At 45.0% G+C, this 22,976-nt stretch overlaps 1 protein-coding gene across 1 annotated transcript in view; it reads right to left on the bottom strand.

The window, feature by feature from the left end:
* LOC149346878 (cytochrome P450 3A56-like) overlaps nucleotides 1-22,976 on the bottom strand; it is a 48,974-nt gene that overhangs the window by 7,555 nt on the left and 18,443 nt on the right. The window contains exons 6-10 of the mRNA XM_089585463.1: nucleotides 20,801-21,044; nucleotides 6,897-7,027; nucleotides 5,626-5,701; nucleotides 2,742-2,823; nucleotides 706-814 (exon numbers count right to left, since the gene is read on the bottom strand). Coding sequence (XP_089441589.1) covers nucleotides 706-814; nucleotides 2,742-2,823; nucleotides 5,626-5,701; nucleotides 6,897-7,027; nucleotides 20,801-21,044 — 642 coding nt within the window. The remainder of the gene's footprint in view (nucleotides 1-705; nucleotides 815-2,741; nucleotides 2,824-5,625; nucleotides 5,702-6,896; nucleotides 7,028-20,800; nucleotides 21,045-22,976) is intronic.

Genomic DNA, 22,976 nt, shown 5'->3' with positions numbered 1-22,976 from the left:
CCCTGTTTCGAAAACAAATCATGTATGGCCCTCCAGCTTGTTCGGTGCTCAAATCTTAAGGTGATTTCCAGATGCCTAATCAAAAAAAAAAATCTCGTAATGTTTAGCAGCGGTTTTGCTTGTTGATCCTAGTGCCTGTGGCGAAACGAATGACTGCGCTCTGACTGTTTTGAACACTCGTATTGCTTGGTACCAATGGAAGCGCTCGAAGAACTGTTATTCGTCGAAAATTTTTGCGTATGCAAAGAAATGAAAAATCTTGGTGAACCCAGACAACCACCCTTGGCCCTTCGCGCATTCTTGGTGAGAAGTGACGGCTACATATATGGAGTGGGGAAACGCACTCTTCATTCCCTTTCACGAAGCACAGGTCCGCCAGGGTAACATTTTCCAGAGACTTTTTGCCCTTGCTTCCTTCTAGCCTCCTCCTTTCGGTTTAGCTGCAGCAGCTAAGTAAACATTGCTGCTTGCTAAGTGACGTACTAAGGAAGGGCTGAGCAGTGGTAAAGAGTTAAAAAAAAACATTGAAGAACAGAATGAGTTGATTGAGTTATTGCCCCTGATTTACATATTCTTTAGCTAATAAGAGAAGACGGCAGTTTTCGATTCCTATATCGTAAGCTATACCAAAATGACAGAACATCTTCCACTATCTCACCGCTTTAAAAGATTAAAAAAAACTGTAATCGGTGGTGAAGAACTCACATCTTTCTTGATTACAGCCTGGATCTCGGCTCGAACTTTGTCCTGGATGTCCGGATGCTCGGCGAGTAAATAGGAAGTGAAGGCCAGCGGTGAAGCTACGGCGTCGATGCTACGATTGCAAAATGACGAGCGCCTCCTTAGGAAAACACATGACTGAGGCCATGCTAATCATCTTACCTAAAGCGAGTTGGGCTAGTTGGTGTTTGTGAAATAGCTCTTGCAATGTAGCAAGATTGCAACAGTCAAGCAGCGAAGGGTTTTGACTGCGCCCATAATCGAAAAGCGTAAAAATCACTTTTGCGTGATCATTGTTCTGCAGTGCTAGTTGCGATGTTGGAATCTTATGTTCCTATGTTCGTTGTATATTTCTCTCCCTCAAGTCTCATTTGAAATTTCTCGAAAATAAAAAGTAAACAAAACTCAATAAATTCAAAAGTTTCGGTAGTTTAAAGAGGTTTTTCGCCAGCTTTAACTTCAGCACGGTCGAGAGCGGCGGAGAGTAGGTTCTTCGACGACCGTCGTAAACTTTTGTTGCTGTTGCCGCAACCGAGTTGTTTATTTGTTTGCTGGCGCAAGGCACCCCAAGAAAGTGTTGCTTTTTCGCAGTATTTCGCTCTCTTCCTGACTGCCGGATGGCCGTCACCGGCAGGTTACAAAATTCTCTACTAGCATTTCTCTGAAGCTCACAGATGAATTTGGCATGGTTCATACTGTACAGCATATCGCATCTAGATACCTTAGTGCCACGTTTGCACAAACTGGTATTCATTACAATGCGCCTTAACCGAAAGAAGTTAAAGATGTGGGCATGCCTGGGACAGGGATGAAATGTATCTATATGGGGCGCAGGAAAGAGACACGACATCAGTAGGAAGCGCTGTGCTCTGATTGGCTTATGATGTTAAGAGCGCTGGGCTCTCATTGGTTGAGACATGAGGTGTTCTTATTAAGCGAGAGTAAATTTAAGCTTAAAGGTGCACTGAAGAGGAATCTGAACTCGTCTTTTTCCCGCGGGAACTCGATCTACACGTTCCCAGCATTCTTAGAAACCGCGACTTATTGCCCTGTGGGGCCGATTTCCCTAATTAAATTGAATTAACGTCCGGCTCCCGCCTTTTTTTTTTAATTCTCCCTCGTACGATGGGCGGAGTCGACCAACGCGTTGAGTGCCTTTCAGCCAGTCCCGCGGCGGCTTGCCGCTCTGCCATCGGCGGAGTAATACGTAGTAGTCCGCAGTATCAAATAGTCCGCGCGTATTTTTATTTCTGCGGGCTTACTTTGCGGCTGTATTATCTGCGAATGAAACTATTTATTCACGGAAACCTAAAAAACTAAATAAGGCGAAAGCAAAGCCTCCACGGAGCTGGCTGCAAGGCACTCCACGCGTTGGTCAACTCCGCCCACCGTACGAGGGAGAATTAAAAACAAAAGGCGGGAGCGGGACGTTAATTCGATTTAATTAGGAAAATCAGCCACACCGGGCAATAACTCGAAGTTTCTAAGAATGCTCAGAACGTGTAGATCGAGTTCCCGCGGCAAAAAGACAAGTTCAGATTCCTCTTCAGTGCACCTTTAAAGCCACTGGAAAACAAGAATTCAGACAACTTCTCCATGAAAATCAGGGCTTCAGGTCCCCTAAAACAATCGATTTTATTTTCAGTAAACTGGAGTTAAGCCGAAAAGCCCATTGGCTTTCGGCTTGTGCCTAGGCCGGAGAACTAAAATGAAAGCGGACATTCCTGACCAAATTTACCCTCCTGCTTTACAGCCTTATGTCCGGCATGCTCGAAGGTTACTTAGCGTTTTTCTGAATGAAGTGTGCTTTTTTTCGCAGAATGTAGCCGCTATGCGTCAGCTCGAAAAGCGATATTAAAAACAATGGGCATACCTTGAAATAGACCTTGTTTAAGTAACTGTGGCGTAGCAGTAAGGCGCACTTGACGGATCGACTGACAAAATCGCCTCGTTTCGTGGCGTAAAAAAGTCAGTCTCTAAAAAAAAACAGCGTTCGACACCTAAATAAAAATTTGTCTTACCTAGCAATTACAAAGATGCAGGTGTTGGATGCCGTTCTCAGAGCAAGCGGGTGCGACGTGAGGGTTTTGGATAACTGTCGACCTGCCGAGCGAAGGTAACATCTTGTGAAATGGGCTCCGTGAAGCCCATACCTAACAATTCTGGACAAAAGCATTTTTGAGTGGAAAACCTTTTATGAACGCGATTTTTTTTTCATATAATGTAAGATTTGTCTATAACAATCAATATAGCAGCAGATCACCAGACAGCAGTCTTGTAATTATTTTTTCTATTAACGTTTCTGCTATCGTCAAAAGCGTTCCCATTCGCTTTCTATGGCAGTCTCAACTGTTTGATGCGATCGATGTAAACACTTTAAAATAAAGATTTTGCTACGCATCACAAGGATGAACCATTACCTTTAATATTTCGATAAGAGCACCTAAAAATTTTCAATTTTGAAAACTTTGGTTCCAGACTGTTGGACATGTTGCGAAGTGATGAAATATCGGCGGAATAAACGACTACGTGTTCTAGATTCCTGCATCACAGATATCAGTTAAGCGAAATATGTTGTAGGTGATATATGTAGCTTTTCTGTACTTTAGAGAACATAGACCTTGACTGTAGGCGCCGAAATGTGCTTCTTTCATACCGCAGTGAGCCCTGTCCCATATTTGTTCGACTTAAGATACCCATCGCATTTATATTAGAATGTTTTCAATAAGACGAATTGAATGGACTTATGATTCTGATTTGTCTTGAGAAGGTATTGCAATAACTTTCTCAGTGCTGCGCGCCGTAGCCTCCTCAAAATCTCGCTCAAATTGGGATTGCTGCATTCGGAGTTTTTCGCGCTCTCGATGAATAAATCGAGGATCATTTTGTACTCTGGTATATGCGTACTGCTCCGAGAGGCTAAGTTCACATCAGTACGATAATAAGTCCACCTGAGAAGCCCTTATCCAAGCTGAATTAATTTAATTCACTGATGCTTTCAAGAAATACAAATAAGTGGCCAGCGAAAACACTGCACGAATCAACCGGGCTTTTCTGTTGCGCCAGATGCGTGGAGATGCGCAAAAATTCGCCACTAAAGTGAAATACACGACTGAACACTTATGACTGCCTGGTGGCACTGCGGTCTCATTTTGAATCTACTCACAAATACTCGTTACAATGTTACGAATGGACGCGCAATAACTGAAAGCCGCGGACTAAGGTTCACCTCATAAGTACCACAATTCCTAATTATCCACGTTGATTTGTATCTTTCGTCTCATTTCTCTTCCCCAAGTTATGCACAGAGGAGAGCTCCGTGCTCCTTTGTTGAGAATGGGCGCTTTAGTCGGGGCCTGTATAGTGTGCTCTGACTCTGCGACTGTGACCTTGACTGTATTGTGACTGGTTTTTCTTGGGTCGTGTCGATTGTGTTTTAACTTCTCTGACTTTCGTCGTGGCCTGCACTCTGTGCTTTGTCTTGATTGTTGCTGACACTATGACTATACTGTGACATTGGTTTTCTCATTTTTTTCCTTTCGGTGACTGCACGCTGTGCTGTGTGTGTCTGTCTTTGACTGTGACTTTGACTGCGATGTGCCTTTTGTTTCCTCTTCTTTTAAGATCTGTTTTCGACGGCTTTAATTTTCAGTTTAATTTTTCCTTTGGAGTATTCCTCTTTTTCATTTATCTCGAATCGGCGTGAACCCTGGCAAAGAGGCGCTGATCCAGGATCCCTCTCTCTACTTTTTTATGTTGCTTTTTTCACACTTGATGAAAGCTTCAATAAAGGGCATTTTCAATTTATTGTTTATGGAGAATTATTATTTCAATTTCTGGAGAAAAAAGCATGAAGTATTTACCAATCTGACACATGTGACACTCAGGGACTTTCACGAACATGATATAGTTATATTCTTCAATAAAACGCGTTCGATGCGTAAACCGAGCACACGTTTCTTTTTCGGAGGTGCTTCGAGAGCGTGCGTAATAACGAAGTTATTGATTATTGAAACATACTAATCGACGGAACTTGTGACTTATTCCCATTGCTCTATGTGTTTGAGCTCACTTTTGCCAAACCTTGCGCCCCAGTTTCTCTCTCCTCGCCCTTTTTCGCTTACTGGCCAGTGGGAGAGAGGTTTGCCGATTTGCCCACATCACCTGTGACGTGTGAGGTCTCGATTTAAATTAATATTTGCCGTTCGCCTAAAGGAATACCTAGCGGATACAGGTTCAATATACATTTTTTGAAGCGAAAAGCTTCACTACGCCGGTCAGAGCCGAGCGTCGCGTGAGCCGGACTGGTGAGTTATGCGCATGCGCAAAACCGAGTGACGTCACGCGCCGCGCAGGTGGTCGCTCCTCGCCGCTGCCGCCGCCGACTCCGTCGCCTGAGCTTTCCGCGCAGCCGCGCGCTACTGCGCATGGGCGTCGCCTCCTCGCTGTCGCTACAACTGCGCGCTTCGCCTCCTAGCCCACCGTTTGACCTTTCGTTGCAGCCGCGTGTTGACCGCGTCGCAGCCGGCAACCCTCCTCTTCGCATTCCTGCGGGCAGTTTTAATCGCGTCGATTTCCGTCTCCTCCTCCGCCTCCGTACAGGCAGTGTGTGAACGGCGGAGCGCCTGCACCGTTATCGTGGTGCTCCCAGTGCATTGTGCGCGAACTGCGACAGTCATGACGTTAAACCAAGCATAACTGAAGCTTTTCGCTTTTATATCCACGCTTAACCAGAGCTAAGCCACTGCCTAATTTTTTTTTCAAGTGGAGCCTTACAATCTGACTAGAAGTAGTTATTTTTGTTGGCGTTTCCTGTTTTGGATACCATTGTTATAAAAAGAAAGCGATGATTTCAGAACGAACGTAATTTGATTTTCAAATGAAAAGAGGTACAGTGATACTTGCCTTCATTTTTTCCGTTTCCGCTGGCCTCGTCCCGTTCAGAGTTCAGCAGCAACTGAAGCACATCTTCCTTTTGGGGCTGTTTGAAAGGAGTGGGGTAGAGAATTTAAACGCCATGTGCTTTGGGGATGTATGTTTTGCCTACGCATTAAGAGAGGTTGTCATGAGAGGTTGTCAAGGGAGCCTTCATTTACTATACAGTTTGAAACAATTTGTGGGGTGCTTTGTGTGACATCTATGATGCTGCTCTCAGCCTTTGGTATTGTTCATGTTCTGTGTTTTTACTCTTAACAGAACACTGAAAAGTTCGGGCATGAACTTTTTGACGTACTTGTGTTTGCACGACAGAAAGCAAAGGAAAATAGAAATCAGAGAAATGCCTGACCCCTGCAAAATTGAAATAAAAAGGTCCTGCCAACATAACTTCTATGTCTATGGCAATATAAGATTGATTACGGTTGCGCGGATTCGATTCAAGCTGGAATCCGGTGACGAGGCCCTAAACAAAGAAAAAACAAACTTCCGTTGCATGCATTGTAAAAAAATATATTTGATCACACGTATCACATCGGACAATCACCATTACATGAAGTCTCCAGCTTTAAATACGTAGGCTCTACATTAACTAAGAATCTCTCCTGGAATTCGCATGTGGAAAAAGTCTGCTCGTCCGGCTTTCGTAAACTATTTTTCACGAAATAAACTTTCCAAAGGTGCGCTCGGGTTCAACTGTATAACTCACTAAGCGGGCCTAAGCTCAAATACGCATGCGTGGTATGGGATCCTAATACTAAAAACAATATTAATAAATTTGAAAGAATCCAAAGAAAAGCCATGACATTCATTTGTTTTAAATTTTCAACGTTTCATTCTCCGACGAAATCTAACTGTATTCAACCTCATGAGGCAAGAAAAAATGTTCGACGAGAATTTGTTTTCTTGCTCATAAGTAACAAATTGGCGCTTGGCCCTGGGCCGTACTTATAACACTTTTAGCTACACGCATGACACGTCACTATCATCCCGGTTCACTTACACTGTACTTAGCTAGAACTGACACATTTAAATTTTCCTTTTTCCTGCGTACCATAAGCGAGTGTAGTTAGCCGACACATTTACTGTCAGCGCATAGTCATACTACATGTTTTCTTTTTTAGTTGCTCTTTTTACTTGCTGCCCTTGGATCTGTAATATTTACATCTGCATTTGCTCTGCTTCGATCTGTAACAGGACCGGCAGTATGAAATAAATAAAAAACAAACACTGTTACTCACGTCTGGATTTGCTCTGCGGTGATTAATGATGGGTGTCATCCTTTCCATCATCTCGTCGGATGGAAGCTGCGTGAACACTGACCTCACACCGAGGAGAGCCTTGTGCAGTAGTGGACTGTCCGGAAGAAGGTCTGGAAAGAGAGAAAGCTTGAGCGTTGATTTCCACGTGGAGTTTGCTACCTGTGCGTTAAATATTGGCACCTATCGAGTGGAATCACATGGAGGTATAAGGGTTGGAAACCGGAAACTCCGGATCAGTAGCCGAGCACCCTCAGCCACCGCGGCATTTTCACGATGCAGCAAAATTGCACCCATGGCTTTCTGACAGCAGCTTCACGTTTACACTGTTTCTACAGAACACGTCTTAATTTCGTTCTCATACCCAACAATGCTGCACAAAAGCATTTTCGAGCGGGAAACAGTTTATGAAGGCAGTTTTTTTAATATCAGGTAAGATTGCACTGTAACAATACATATATATGCGAATGGCGCTACGGCAGTCTTACATTTTTTTTTATTACCGTTTTCCCTATCATCAAAAGTGTTCTCCATTGGCTTTATATGGCAGTTGTAACTACCTGATGCGATGATTGATGGAAAAACTCAAAAAGAAAGATTTTGATACATATCAGAAGAATGTACCATTACGTTCAACATTGCCACAAGAGTATCGTACAATTTTTTAATTTTCAAAAATTTTGTTCGAGAATTTTGGACATGAGAAAACACATGCATGTGGAAGAGCCGCGATACAGCTGTAAAAAGCAGTGTTTGGGAAAAAATTCGTTTTAGAAGAAGCAAAATGGCGCAATAATTGTCTCAAATCTCGGCGGACACCTGAACCGCGCCGTAAGGGAAGGGAGTAGGGTGGGAGTGAAAGAAGAAAGAGAGAAAGAGGTGCCGTAGTGGAGGTCTCTGGAGTAATTTCGGCCACCTGGGGCTCTTCAACGCGCACCGACATCGCACAGCACACGGGTGCCTTTGCGTTTCGCCTCCATCGAAGCGTGGCTGCCGCGGCCGGGTTCGAACTCAGGAACTCCGACTTAGTAACCGAACGTCCAAACCCCTCAGCCACCGCGGCGGGTACGCAATATTTGGGCATAGTCGGTATTGCTTCAACTTGAACTCTGATGGGGGATAGTTGATAAAATTTTGACGTGCTAATGAATGCGGCAGAGATTTTTGTTTTCATGCCGCCCTATATTGCAGAGCGCAAATGGCTCGCAAAACCTTCATTTGCATGTTTGAATTTTGAAACGCATTTCCAGGAAATATCTGTTCCATCAAATGACTTTTAGCTAATCTGGCTCGTGAAACCTCATACTTCCTGCGAAGCTTCGTGACTAGGAAAAAAAAAACACTAAAGGAGTCTGGTTCTAGTGAGATATTGAGGACCAGGGGCAAGAGAGGCAGCTTAACGGAGTCTGCATTGACCAGTAAATTTCTCCCGGTAGCCTATATTCAAGCACAGGAACGACTGGCCGCTTTCATCCCGCCGGGCTGGCGACGCGAGGGAGGCCAGCATACGGAGAGCTAGGGTTTTTCGGCGCTGGACCATCTGACTCGGGCGCCTGTAACAGTCAGTACTGCTTGTAGTTCCCTCTTTCCCAAGCGCAAGCAGGCGCTGAACATTTTCATTAAAAACTCGTAAACTTCTGTTTAGAATTTTTTTTTCATTCTTTTTCTTTTTTCGGTTCGGCTCCGTTTGTATACTTTTGTTTTCTTTACTGTACAGTCCGCTACGTGCTCGAGGTCTGAGATCAGGTGGAGTAGAAACATGAGACAAAATTTCTAAAGTCACGACAGAAATTTCTTCTAGTCGTTTAAGACTCGAGCTCGTAGCAACAGCGCCCTTTTTAGTATTCGCTGGTTGTTTGTCGTAATTGCAGAACTGACGAATTCACGATGAAAAGACTTGCTAATTGCTGCATATACTACTCTCGCTACGAAGCACCGGCTTGATCAGTTTCTGGCGGCGCATCACTTCTCTTGGGTTCTATAATCACGTCCTGATCGAGATGAATATCTTTACTATAATAATTATTAATTTGAGCAGCAAGCTACTTACACTAAGTGCGGGTTTAAAAGAAACCCAGGTGGCCTAAGTTAATTCGAATTATTTTCCATAGCGTGCATAGCTTAAGTGTCGCTAAGGGGCGTTAATAAACTCCACATACCAATAGAAGCCACCGCGGCGGCATGTGTCCTTATTGATAGGTGGCGTTGAACGTCCTGAAGCGGCATATAAGCCACAGTGTCCCAAATAGCTTATGCGTCACCTCAAGACGTTAAACGCCCCATATCAATCCATGCACATGCTCACCTGAAAGACGAGGGTTCGATCCCGGCCGCGGCGGTCGAATTTCGATGGAGGCGAAATTCTAGAGGCCCGTGTACTGTGCGATGTCAGTGCACGTCAAATAACCCTAGGTGGTCGAAATTTCAGCAGTCCCTCATAGCCGGAGTTGCTCTGGGACTTTAAGCCCCCATTAACCTAAACCAATACAATCACAAGCTTGAAAAATACGAAAAAAAAAGCAACGCGAAAAACTTCCGCTCTCAAACGAGACGGATGACAGCACCCTCTATTGGCATGTCCTTTTTTACAAGCTCCTTTAGTGTATTGTCAGGCACCGGGCAACAAATCTTTATTAGCCCCTTTCTAGCTAGTTCTACGTGAATAACAGTTGCGAACTGGAGCCAGCCTTCAAAATCTTCGCCTGCAGCAGCTCTTCGTACAAGATTATGTTTTAATCTAGTTTTTTCTTAATGAGAGTAATTCTCATTTAACAAGACAGAATTGTTGCAAAACTCATGAAGGAAGTGCTCCCACTTTCATGTGTGCATTTGTTGAACTTTACTGACGAAGCAAACAAATGCGCGTAGAAGGGGGGAGGGGATTTAAGTGGTTTAATAAAAAGATTATTTTCTCATGAGCGGCAAACGCTCTGCCATTACCAACCCGTCTTCCATTTTCATAGATCTGCAATTTTGTACTTTTAGCTTCTCCGACTTGTGAGGGCGCAATGTTTTGAGCATATCAAAGAATAAGAAAATAAACGGATCGCTCTTCGTGCGCAAAGCCAACGTAGCATTTCTGTAGAGCTTCTATACTGCGCGCTTCTCAGCGAAGAAAACTCCACTGTTCTGTACCAGCTAGGCTTCAGAGATGACCACTGCAAAAATGGTCCATAGACTGTCGGTAGACTTGATGTAGACTCTGTTGCTTTCCCATAGATATTCCCATTTGTCGTTTCATAGTCTATAGACTGTCTATAGAAAAATGTCTGCTAAAAGTATGTGGCCATAAATCTACTGATTTTCTGTAGACCGTCTATGGGACGATGTATTGCCTATAGGCTATAGTCTATAGGATTTCTCTCTACAAAGTCTATAGACTTTATAAGACACAAAGGTATGGACTGTCTATAGACTATCTGAAGGAATTTTTATGAGGGGATGGTTGCGAGAAAGCTTCGCCCCTACATCTCGCAAGTTTCTTGCATTTGCTAATGGATTTACGAGAGCGAGGTGACGGTGTCTAGCCTTCTGAAGTAGTCTGTTGAGCTGGCGCGAATAACAGAATTGTGCACTTGCGAAAAAGCAATACGACTGTTATAGACAGCAGACCTCTCATTAAATGAAGATGCGAACAGTAATAGTTAGAAGTTTACTTGTTGAAAGTTAATCAGCCTACTATCAGTGCATCTTAAGTGTATTTGAATGCAACATACCGCTGGCAGCGCTATGCCGAAAAAAGCGTTCTTGTCGCTCAGCAACCAATTAAAATTGGTTACAGTGTTAGTGAAAACCTTTACGCCAGCCAGATGGCCACAAGTGCGTGATGGAATAATCATTGCACCGCATCACGTGCGGTTACAGTTGCTGCAATAACATTCGCAGGCCCCACAATACGACGCCTACTCAGTCGGGAGGCAGCTTTATAAATTCTGAGAGGCAAAAGATATGTCCATGCGCGCCAGATGTTCGCAGGATACAACAGACTGCATCCAGCTTTCATATAACCCCGTGATTTCGACTGATGTTTTTATTTTATCGTTTTATTTGCGTGTGGTTTCACAAGCCTTTGGCGTCCTTTTTGTGGGAAATTCAGCTGGTTTCACAAGAGCGGCGTCGCTGTGCTGCTGTCGTCCTGCTCTGTCGGAATAAGCAAGCTCCGAGTCCATATGCCGCCGAAATAGAACCCTGCCCTAATGATCAGGAATATGAATGTGAGAATATTGCAAATTTTTTCCACAGCGAGTCGAATACTCCAAAACAGTCGATCATTAAACATTGCATTATTGAAATTAACCTGGAGAAATAGAATCCTTTCTGAACTTTTCGAATTGTTTGACAATAATTGACATGAAGGTCGAATAAAGCACGCCGGAATATTTTTCGACAGGCTCAGGATTGGTCAACGCGGCAGGTTCAAATCCAGATTTATCTAATTCCGCTTTCATGCCACACACGTCTTGCTTTAAAGTTCGTCCTGCGCTAGCATCGAGTAAAGAGTGCCATAGAAAATCAATGGGCTGTGTTTTTGACAGCAATTGAGGTAACTATGGAATATTGTAAAATGCTGTTATGAACATATTGATTCGCGAAATCGTGCATTTAAAATTGGTCCGGTGTTCGCACCGATCATCTAAGCCGGCCGTAGACACCCAATGAGGTGCACCTTTGTAAATAAATACAGGAAACTACCAACGTCGCAGAGGGGGGGGGTGGGGGGGGGGGGGGGGGGGGGGGGAGGGGGGGCAAGCACTTGTATATTGATTGTTATCCTTCAATCTTATGGTTTCCGAAAACATTTCGTTCAATAACGACTTACCGTTGAGAAAAAGCGCTGGTCCAGAATTTCTCGGTACGTCAGAAGCCATGGCTTAAATTCGCGTCTTTCTCATCAATTTCGATATGGCGCTACAGCCTCCTAGCTGTCGTCATCAGTAGCAGATGGTAATTTTCCAGCGTGCCTGACATGACGGTTATATCTTGATTGGTTCATTGGTTTGTTGGGGCTTAACGTCCAAAAGAAACGCAGGCTATGAGGGACGCAAATGTCGTCCACCTGGGGCTCTTTAACGTACACTGACATCGCACAGAACACGGGCCTTTAGAATTTCGTCTTTATCGAAATTCGGCCGCAGCGGCAGGGATCGAACCCGCGTCTTTCGGGTCAGCAGCCGAGCGCCGTAACCACTGAGCCACCGCGGCGCGGCGGTTATATCTTGAATACACCAGCATCATATTGCGCGTCCTGCCGCGGAGGTCAGTGAAGATTCTTTCATCAGCTACAGCTTTAATGTCATGACTTTTAGCGATATCGCAATTCTCTTCGCTATATCGCATGAATATATACGAATATAGAAAATACGAACTGATATATTCGATACACGTTCGGTATGGTTCTTTTGCTGTTCGAGTCGCATTAAATTATGTTTCTCACTACGCCATTTGTATCCGATTCAGTTGTAAAACTACCCTATTTGTATTAGATTATGTTTTTGAAAAAGTGCTATTCGCAACCTCCTATACCTGAGTACTTATTCTTACATGGACTGGACCGTTCAGACGGCATTTAGCCAGTGGTTGTTTCGGAAAAGAGAATAAAAATCTGGCAAGTCAACACGTTTTTATTCTAAAAGAAACATCGCTAACTACAGTATTTCACTCCTGGTCAGGAAGGTAATTTTATGGTAACCCCAAAACAATATTTCCTGTAGAGATTTCGCTCACTTAATCGAGGCACTAAACGCTTATAGCCTGCATTGATGTTTTTGCCGAATGAAGTGAAATTAGTTAACAGTGCCGTGTGTACGCCTTTGTTCTTTCTATACTGTGGTCTGTTATGTTTATACACTGAGGCAGTTACCGGCTGCCAGCTGTTTCTTATCGTAGCTGTGGGCGTCGCTCTGACAGAGATAGCCTTATGCTGCTTTTTCATAGGCCTTCACTTGCTGCAGGCTGCTTGCAGCCTATACGTATATGGCGCAGGGCAGCCACATACAGCCGCGCTCAATCTGCTGGTTTGTTAGTCGCTATAGAAAATTTCATTTCAGTGGCCTGGTGTAGCCAACTGCTGTCTTTGACGTTATCCCTTAACATACGTATTTTCGCTTGCGATCTCTGCCTTTTTATTTTTTCACCACGCCTGCTTTCTTTTGCAATTTCGCAATCAATGGACCGGATATTAACGTACGTATTAGTAAAATCCTGAACATGATGTTAAGAAATGGAAATCAAACAGTGGTGAAATTCGTTAAAGTACTATAGACACGAAACATTTCCTTGCGTGTTTTTTTCTTATATCAAATGTGGAGGCGACATTCTGGAGGCCCGTGTACTGTGCGATGTCAGTGCACGTTAAAGAACCCCAGGTGGTCGAAATTTCCGGAGCCCTCAACTACGGCGTCTCTCATAGCCTGAGTCGCATCGGGACGTCAAACCCCCTTGTAAACCATAAACTATGCATCTTATTTCAAACGAAGCGTTAGACATTAATACACACGGATCATCCCGTGATATTCACTTACAAATGCTAAATAGTTTGTAATTGAATTTCTTCTTGACGCTGTTTTGGTTTTGGTTTTTTGAACCCAACGTTAGCTGAGGCATGTAGTTGGTCTTAAGGGTCACGTGAGGCAAGTAAAAAAGGGCAATATAACTCGTGATACGTCGTTTTTTGCCGTTCCAGCTCTTGAAGCAGGCTTGTTTAAGTGTAGCTAGTTTTTTAAAACTAGTACCAGCGTTTATATTGCCGTTTCCATCCTGCATCACGTGACTTAAAGTACGACTACACGTCATGCCATGGTTCGCTTGATAAAACGAAAACAGCACGAGAGAAAAAATTCAATTCAAAATTATTTAGTGGTCCTAAGAGACTACCACGCGGTGATCAATGTATTCATGATTTAGAAGATAAAAGACGCAAATTAAATTAGGTGTCTATAGTTCTTTACACCACGAGCGCAGGAAGTCGGCACAAACGCTTCTAATTGGCACGGTCTTCACCACCCACCGCGTAGCGTTGAACAGTAAAAAGAAACGTGGGAATTTCGAATGTTCGGTACATCCTATTGCTTTCCTACGGCCCGCAGAAAGAGCTGATGTGTGCAGAGAAAGCATTTATTTGAGATGACATTTGAGCTGTATCCGAGGCAATACCCTGGCGTTCTCTGTCATGAAATTAAATGTTGGTTCGATAGAGTTACATGACGTTATCAAGTTCACTTGACCCCAAGAAACCGATCACATGATGGCGCCAAATTTCAAAATCCGTCACCACCGCAGGAGCTACTAGAGAGGGCGAGCGTAGCAGGCGCGTCTAGTGTCACGTGGGCGGAGGTCGTAATAAAATTCTTTAGGGCCGCGAGTAGGTTTAGAACCCGCGGCGGCGTGGACAGATCAGTTTCGCCGGCCATGCATTAGGCTCCTACGCTATTACCGCAGCCGCATATTCGGTGTGTTTAACTGCCAATCCCTCGTGATCTGCTTTGGATGTCGTTGTCTTCATCAACTTCCATCCCCGCCAATAGATTCTGGGCACACCACTACCACATTGCCCTCTTAAGCCTAGTTAAGTGGGCCCATAACTGTTATTGGCCAAGTTTTCCGGAAAATAGGAAGAGTCAACCATGATAATCATTATGCTTGCATAGGATGTATCGGGGCCCCATAGTTTTCTTAAAGTTAAATATTCGTAATATTCGAATTTAGTTACTCGGTATTCGCTAGTGACGGCCGAAAGATGGCGCTCGTTGCTGAAGTCCAGGTAGGCTGGGTAGAACTAAGCATGCGTAAATTGAGTTTCCCTACATTGGCGAAATGCAGAATGGCATACGGCCACATTCATACACGAGTGAAGCAGCTACTGCTTTAGCGCGGTATGCGTAATCAGAGATGAAATTCGAACACTGATGAAGTTTGGCGTCGTGTGCCTCTTCGGAGCTGGACTGGAACGGCGCGTTTGAACGCACTGGTAGTCTGCTTTTGTTGCTCAGTTTAGGTAAGCTATCTATAGTCAGATATAACTCAAGAAAGAATCAGCAGATACCCCTCAAAGGAGATCCCCCAGCCAGTGTGGTCGACCGATTGCCATGAAGCCGCAGTTAAACCGATTAAGCCGTTATTATTCTTCTTTCAGCTACCACCCCATGCGATTTCTCGATAGCAGGTCAAAGGGGATTGACCACGACGTCATGAGAATCTGTCTACGCGACTGGCTGGAGAGCCTCCCGTGAAGAGGATTTGCCGCTTCGTTCACACTGAACAGAAAGAAGTGGAAAGGGAGTGAGCGTACTCCCTTTTATACAAGGGAGTGCGGACGAGACAGCATACTTCCTTTTATGCGTAGCATATTGCAATCACTCAGTTCAGCCCTTGGGCGCGGCCGGGCAGCCACCAAACCACGTGACGTGACGTCACGACAGCCGGAGGAAAAACCGTAGGTAAAGATGATGGCGATTCTTGGTGAGAATTGCAAACACAGTAAAAAAAAACAAAGAAAAAACAAAGAAAAAAACAAAAAAAAACAGAAACGGACGGCTGAGCATGATGGCGGTTGCCACCGCCCAGTTTTAAAGGGGGCGCTCCTATCCATCCATCCATCCATCCATACGTCACGGAGGAAAAGCTGGTGAGAAAATCGAGTGCCGCCAAGCAATACCTCGCGCAAAAAGACTGCGCAATATGCAACGCATTCTTGGCTTAACCAAGCTAAGCCTGGGCGGTTTTTTACTCCCATATAGGGATATTTGTGTTTAGAGTGTTCTTGAATACTCTCCGACTACACCCACCTACCAAGGAGCGCCATTGGATGTCTCCCAACTTCCCTCTATACTTTAAGAGCGTACGTTGTTGGGCTAGTCGGTCAATCATGGTGAATACAAGGGGGGGTACTGCGCACAAAAAGACAAGGACAAGAAGATAACACAACAAGCGCAGACTCGCGACTAACTTTATTTGAAAACACGACACTCCTTTTATAGTTTCAAAACTGTCACATCACACACATGATGAAACCAAAAACCTGTCTTCATTGTGATACAGTTTGATAGAAGGGTCACTTACGCAATCTTTATCCTTCTGTTTGATGCAAAACGCCTCCGCCAACTCACGCGCCACCTGGTCACGGCTCCTCCTCAAAACTTTTGTATCTGTCAGCAAAGGCAGGCAAGGGTTATTGCGCGTAGCATCCGGGCATGCGACACAATGCAGGGGTAAATTCGACCCTGTCCCTGATTTCATGGAAAGCTGGTGTTCTCTTAAGCGCTCATTCAGACATCGGCCTGTCTGACCGATGTATACCCTGCCACAGGTGAGGGGAATCTGGTAAACGACACCAGTCTGGCACCTGACAATACGAGTGGCATGACGCTTCTCGCAGTCCGCTCTCCTCTTCCCTCCGGACATGACCTGAGGGCACAATGAGGCCAACTTGCATGGGGCGGTAAAAACTACCGGCACGCCGTACCGTTTCGCCACGTTCTTCAAGTTGTGGGAAATTCTGTGAATATACGGTAGAACCGCTGGCCTCATTTCCTTAGAACGGCCACTATCCCGGCACGTCCTATTTTTCAGTTTGCGCAGAAGCTTCTCTGCCATTGCAACAATGATTGAAGCAGGAAAACCAGCCTTCGTCATCCTAATTACCTGATTATTGAGGCTCTCGTGCACCAGGTGAGCGCAAGACTTAGACAAGGCGCCCTGCAGGCAATAGGTTCCGATAGCCCGTTTAACATTCTTGGAATGTGCTGACCTGAACGGCAACAGGTCTTTCCGTGCACGTGGTAAGTACACCCAGCAAACGTGATCTGGTGTTAAAGTCAGGTTAATATCTAAAAACTGTAGCTTGTCATGTTCCGGTAACTCGTGAGTAAAAGTTAGACCCTTCCCATGTCGTCTGAAAATCGATAACAATTCTTCCACAATCACAGTGTGCGTCGCCCAGGTCGATCTTTAAGAAACACTAAATAGTCATCAACATACCTAAATATTTTCAGAGTAGTCTCATCGTCAAAAAAACGCACCAGATCACGGTCAATGCTGGACAAGAAGATGTCAGCTAGTACAGGTGCCACACAGGAACCAATGCAAATTCCTTTGCGCTGAACAAGGAACTGATCGTTAAAAGATACAAAGGTAGAACCAAGATAAAACTCAAGTAAAGACATAAAATTGTTCAGCGTTATACCGCAGGCATTCTGAAAAGCTATTACACCCCTATCTTCAATACAAGACCTGACAGCGCAAAACAGGGCATCGTGGGGTATTGAAAAGAACAGGTTTTCAACGTCAATTGAAAAGGCGTAGCCTACAGGCGGAGCATCCTGTAGGTAGGCGACAATATCATCCGAGTTCCTAGTTAAGAATGGGTCTTCCACTACCACCAATTTCAGACACTTTTGAATAAACACACTTACTTCACGCTGCCAACTACCTTTTTCACTTACTATGCACCTAAAGGGCTTGTCAACCTTATGTGTTTTTACAGTGAAAAACAGTTCTAAGCTATCGCGCTTGGAGTTAATAACTGCTCTCGACAATTTATCTAAAGCAAGGTCCTTGCACAGCACAGAAGCTTGGGTCTTTACCTTTGACGGTTTCACCTTCTTCCGAACAAAGTTCTTCTCGACTGCTTGAGCAGCTTTTTCACCAAACATCCCCGAAGGCAGGACGACGAAGCCTCCCTCTTTATCAGCTTGCAGAAGGGCCAAGCCGTTGTCTTTGAAGAAAGAGACAACTTCTTTTACTGATGTCTTGAGGCGTGAAGTGCTCCCACTCGCAGACCTCCGAGGCTTAGCAGCAGTCCGTAGAAGGCTGTCAACACCATCTAGTAGGCACCGCTCCTGGTCCTCATCAGATGCCTTCCGCGCCAGCTGCCGGTTCAATGAAAGAAGCTCGTGCGCAGGCACACTAGGCTCAGTGCTAAACTTCGGTCCTTTCTTCAGCACCTCAACAATTCCACTCGGTAACTCGGCATCGCCCAGTACTGACACGGAACCACCGTTATCCTTGGATCTTGGCCTATCTTTGGGAAGACGTAGTAGGAGACATTTCCACCAGAAATCCACTGCCTGGGCTGTCTGACGTCGTAAGGCCCGTAGCCTTACTTCTCCTACCCATTCGGGGTTTGTCCGGAACGCGAGCAGACGCAACCAGTCGTATAGGAGTCTGATCTGACGCCAAAGTTCAGATCTTAGAATTTTGCACACGCGTCTAACATGTCCCGCAGACGGCACCATGTACCCGAACAGAGCGATGAATTCCGAAGGCACCAGGCCTCTCTTCAGACAGAAACCTAAAAACCTTGTGCGACAGGTCGCAGCTACAATGGCGCTAATGGAGCACTTCACGCCTCAAGACATCAGTAAAAGAAGTTGTCTCTTTCTTCAAAGACAACGGCTTGGCCCTTCTGCAAGCTGATAAAGAGGGAGGCTTCGTCGTCCTGCCTTCGGGGATGTTTGGTGAAAAAGCTGCTCAAGCAGTCGAGAAGAACTTTGTTCGGAAGAAGGTGAAACCGTCAAAGGTAAAGACCCAAGCTTCTGTGCTGTGCAAGGACCTTGCTTTAGATAAATTGTCGAGAGCAGTTATTAACTCCAAGCGCGATAGCTTAGAACTGTTTTTCACTGTAAAAACACATAAGGTTGACAAGCCCTTTAGGTGCATAGTAAGTGAAAAAGGTACTTGGCAGCGTGAAGTAAGTCTGTTTATTCAAAAGTGTCTGAAATTGGTGGTAGTGGAAGACCCATTCTTAACTAGGAACTCGGATGATATTGTCGCCTACCTACAGGATGCTCCGCCTGTAGGCTACGCCTTTTCAATTGACGTTGAAAACCTGTTCTTTTCAATACCCCACGATGCCCTGTTTTGCGCTGTCAGGTCTTGTATTGAAGATAGGGGTGTAATAGCTTTTCAGAATGCCTGCGGTATAACGCTGAACAATTTTATGTCTTTACTTGAGTTTTATCTTGGTTCTACCTTTGTATCTTTTAACGATCAGGTCCTTGTTCAGCGCAAAGGAATTTGCATTGGTTCCTGTGTGGCACCTGTACTAGCTGACATCTTCTTGTCCAGCATTGACCGTGATCTGGTGCGTTTTTTTGACGATGAGACTACTCTGAAAATATTTAGGTATGTTGATGACTATTTAGTGTTTCTTAAAGATCGACCTGGCGCGACGCACACTGTGATTGTGGAAGAATTGTTATCGATTTTCAGACGACATGGGAAGGGTCTAACCTTTACTCACGAGTTACCGGAACATGACAAGCTACAGTTTTTAGATATTAACCTGACTTTAACACCAGATCACGTTTGCTGGGTGTACTTACCACGTGCACGGAAAGACCTGTTGCCGTTCAGGTCAGCACATTCCAAGAATGTTAAACGGGCTATCGGAACCTATTGCCTGCAGGGCGCCTTGTCTAAGTCTTGCGCTCACCTGGTGCACGAGAGCCTCAATAATCAGGTAATTAGGATGACGAAGGCAGGTTTTCCTGCTTCAATCATTGTTGCAATGGCAGAGAAGCTTCTGCGCAAACTGAAAAATAAGACGTGCCGGGATAGTGGCCGTTCTAAGGAAATGAGGCCAGCGGTTCTACCGTATATTCACAGAATTTCCCACAACTTGAAGAACGTGGCGAAACGGTACGGCGTGCCGGTAGTTTTTACCGCCCCATGCAAGTTGGCCTCATTGTGCCCTCAGGTCATGTCCAGAGGGAAGAGGAGAGCGGACTGCGAGAAGCGTCATGCCACTCGTTTTGTCAGGTGCCAGACTGGTGTCGTTTACCAGATTCCCCTCACCTGTGGCAGGGTATACATCGGTCAGACAGGCCGATGTCTGAATGAGCGCTTAAGAGAACACCAGCTTTCCATGAAATCAGGGACAGGGTCGAATTTACCCCTGCATTGTGTCGCATGCCCGGATGCTACGCGCAATAACCCTAGCCTGCCTTTGCTGACAGATACAAAAGTTTTGAGGAGGAGCCGTGACCAGGTGGCGCGTGAGTTGGCGGAGGCGTTTTGCATCAAACAGAAGGATAAAGATTGCGTAAGTGACCCTTCTATCAAACTGTATCACAATGAAGACAGGTTTTTGGTTTCATCATGTGTGTGATGTGACAGTTTTGAAACTATAAAAGGAGTGTCGTGTTTTCAAATAAAGTTAGTCGCGAGTCTGCGCTTGTTGTGTTATCTTCTTGTCCTTGTCTTTTTGTGCGCAGTACCCCCCCTTGTATTCCCTCTATACCTTTGTCCTTGGGAGTAGATAGGTTATATAAATTAAAAAGGAAAACTGACTGACGGCAATAGCGGTGAGCACCATGAAAGCGACATGCCTGCGAAATAAATACATGAAGCTTGCGCGATTGTCCCATCGTACACAATTCCACTCAACCGTTCAATTTTTGCTTCTAAGAGGATAGCGACAGCCGACGTGATAATTCTAGCTTGAGGCGAATAAATTCCTTAGTTCTGGGGCAAGTTTTGAGCCACCAAGGTGAATTTTAGTCGGCTTCAGGACACTTAACATGGAGAAACCCCTAGTAGCAGAGCTTCCGTTGCTCCATATACCATAGTATTACCGATCTCACAGCAGTGAAAACGGCGAATACAAAAAATAAAACGTCTGGGGCTCCTAGACCAGCGTGAGAACATTTCACGTAAGAAAAAGACAAGAACCAGTTTTCGTCTACAAAGCAGTTTAAAGAAACTGCTAAAGAAAAGCACAACCTGCTACGGCTAGGGTCCGATCAACACTCGGCGTCTTGCGCTCCATGCTGCACTCCAACCCATTTTGGCAACCATTTGGGCGATTTCGACCCCCATTTCGGAAATTATTTCAAAGAGCTTCATGCGTACTCCGTGTGAACTCGTTCACCACCACCGCGCACACTCACTGAGCAAGAAGAGCACGGCGCCACCAAACTGGCCCACGCTCTGGCGCGCAGACTCGGACAGGGCCACGGCCGCCGCGTCGTTGCGCTGCACATCCGTGCGGGCTCCGGCAAAGAACTGCAGCCCGAAGTCGGCGGCCATGTTGCAGAAGGGCCCGAACACCTCGACGCAACCGTCCGAGCCGTCCAGCTTGGAGTCGAACGCTCGGAAGCACTCCTCGGCACATTCTCGCACTAGGGGGAAGGCCTGGAACAAGGAATCCAATTTGATGTGATGGTTTCTCTGATGGACGCCGATGATTTAGTAGTGGCATTAGAGTGCTATTTCTCGTGTCTCCACGTAGTGTACTTCTTTTGACGGAAAGTTTGACGCCGTAGAAGGTTGAGACAGCAAGGGGCTTTAAGAAGTTTTACTAGCAAGCACGGCGTGTAGTTTAATGTAAAGACACAGACTACAATTATTCGCGTTATTCGTCATTCAGAAGCGAAATTAAGAGCCATTGTCCGGAGGCAGCCCCGCCTCCCTTGTATTTGGTCGCGTTTTTACTGCGTTAAAATATTCTAGGAATAATTTCAATCTACATTTTGCACCGCTTAGGTATGGAGCACTCGTTTCTCAAGTGTAGAAGTTCTAAGCTCACATAGGGTGCGAATTTGGGCAGTACATCATCGAGGATTTCTAGCTGCGGAATTTTGTTGCAGACGAGCATACACATATGCAAGTCGCACTGAATGCCACACTTCGAAAATAGTTTGATCGATTTTGATATTTAAAGAAAGGTCGCATGCTCCGCCCACTGGCTCGTCATTTAGGCCAATATCGGTGCCCTGTGGTATCCTGCACATAAGCAAATGCGTTCAGGTTATATATGCAAGGGCCTCTAAGGCATTGCATCTTGCTACCTTACTTCAGAAGCAGAAAAACTTAGGCGCAATCGCAACAAGAAAATTGCGTTTGTGCCTATGCTGTGGTGCTCAAGAAAGCAAGCCATAGTCCAGGTGAGCGCGTAAACACCTTTAAAAAGGAACCGGTGCTAACGGAAGGTAAACTGCACCCTTTGTGGGCGTGCTACACCCTAATAGGACGCAAAATGCAAATTAAATGAATTTGTAATCTAGCTATGCGGTGGCACCAGATGAAATAGTTAGCGATTCCGCGATCACTCGTACGAGGTTTGCCACAGTATCAAGACAATGTTCTAGTCTACCTGACACCCTAGGAACAGTACAAAGAAAGGCTGCGCAGTCTCTGGGTTGCACGCAAGTGCAAGAAAGATCCAGTGACAGCTTAGCAGAGGCCAGACTGATTCCCAGTTCAGTATCATGCAGTGTACACTCCCGGTTTCTCCCGGCAGTTGTTGGCAACACACATCGTTTGGGACTAATTGAACGCGGCATTTGTTTTGAAACTATACCGGTCGATTCACACAAAAAATTTTGAGCAACTTTTCAAATACGCCTTTTGAGTAAGAAGAACGCTTGACTTGGCATAGCATTATCAGCAATATAGCTCATCATAATACAGCTAAGACATTCTAACGAGTATTCTGGTTAACAAAAAATAAATAGTTACCTTTTTACATATTACGCTTAGTCACCTTAATTATTGAGAAGCGTGTAGCCCATAGTAATATAAGTAATATTTATATCGGTTTTAAAAATTTCGAGAACGTAGTTACTCCCGTTACTGTAACCCAACTAATTTTGCCTACATCGCGCCAAAATAAATGCGCCTTCGAAAAGCTTGCAGACAAAGCAACCCCTTCATTGAACACAATTGGCTAATATGGCCAAAATTTCTTAGACCAAGGCGCTGAGGGTAATGGGTTTTCGAAATTCTGAAAACTGATGTCAATATTATACTTACGGTGGGCTACGTGCCTCTCAATAAATGAGGAAACTAACAGTAATTGTAAAACGCTTAGCCAATATTAGATAACCAGCCTTATAGTTAGCACATCTTACCAGGAATTCGACGCGTTGCACCGCTGACAATTCTATGTCGACAAAATCACTTAAAAAGCATGTAAAAAAAATTGCACAAGATCTTAGGTGAAACACACGATATTCCTATCGCGTATCTGCCAACTCAGTATTGAGAAGTCAGATCGAGCTACTCTGCCATGTGATGTCCTTTCGCAGCGCAGTTCGTTCAGCTTTTCTACTGCCACATGTACAT

This window comes from Amblyomma mixtum, chromosome 4, assembly GCF_055824585.1.
Source record: "Amblyomma mixtum isolate Tamu chromosome 4, ASM5582458v1, whole genome shotgun sequence".
In the NCBI taxonomy this organism is placed as follows: domain Eukaryota; kingdom Metazoa; phylum Arthropoda; class Arachnida; order Ixodida; family Ixodidae; genus Amblyomma; species Amblyomma mixtum.
The sequence above is the reverse complement of the archived record's forward strand: the minus strand, read 5'-3'. Positions and strand labels throughout refer to the sequence as shown.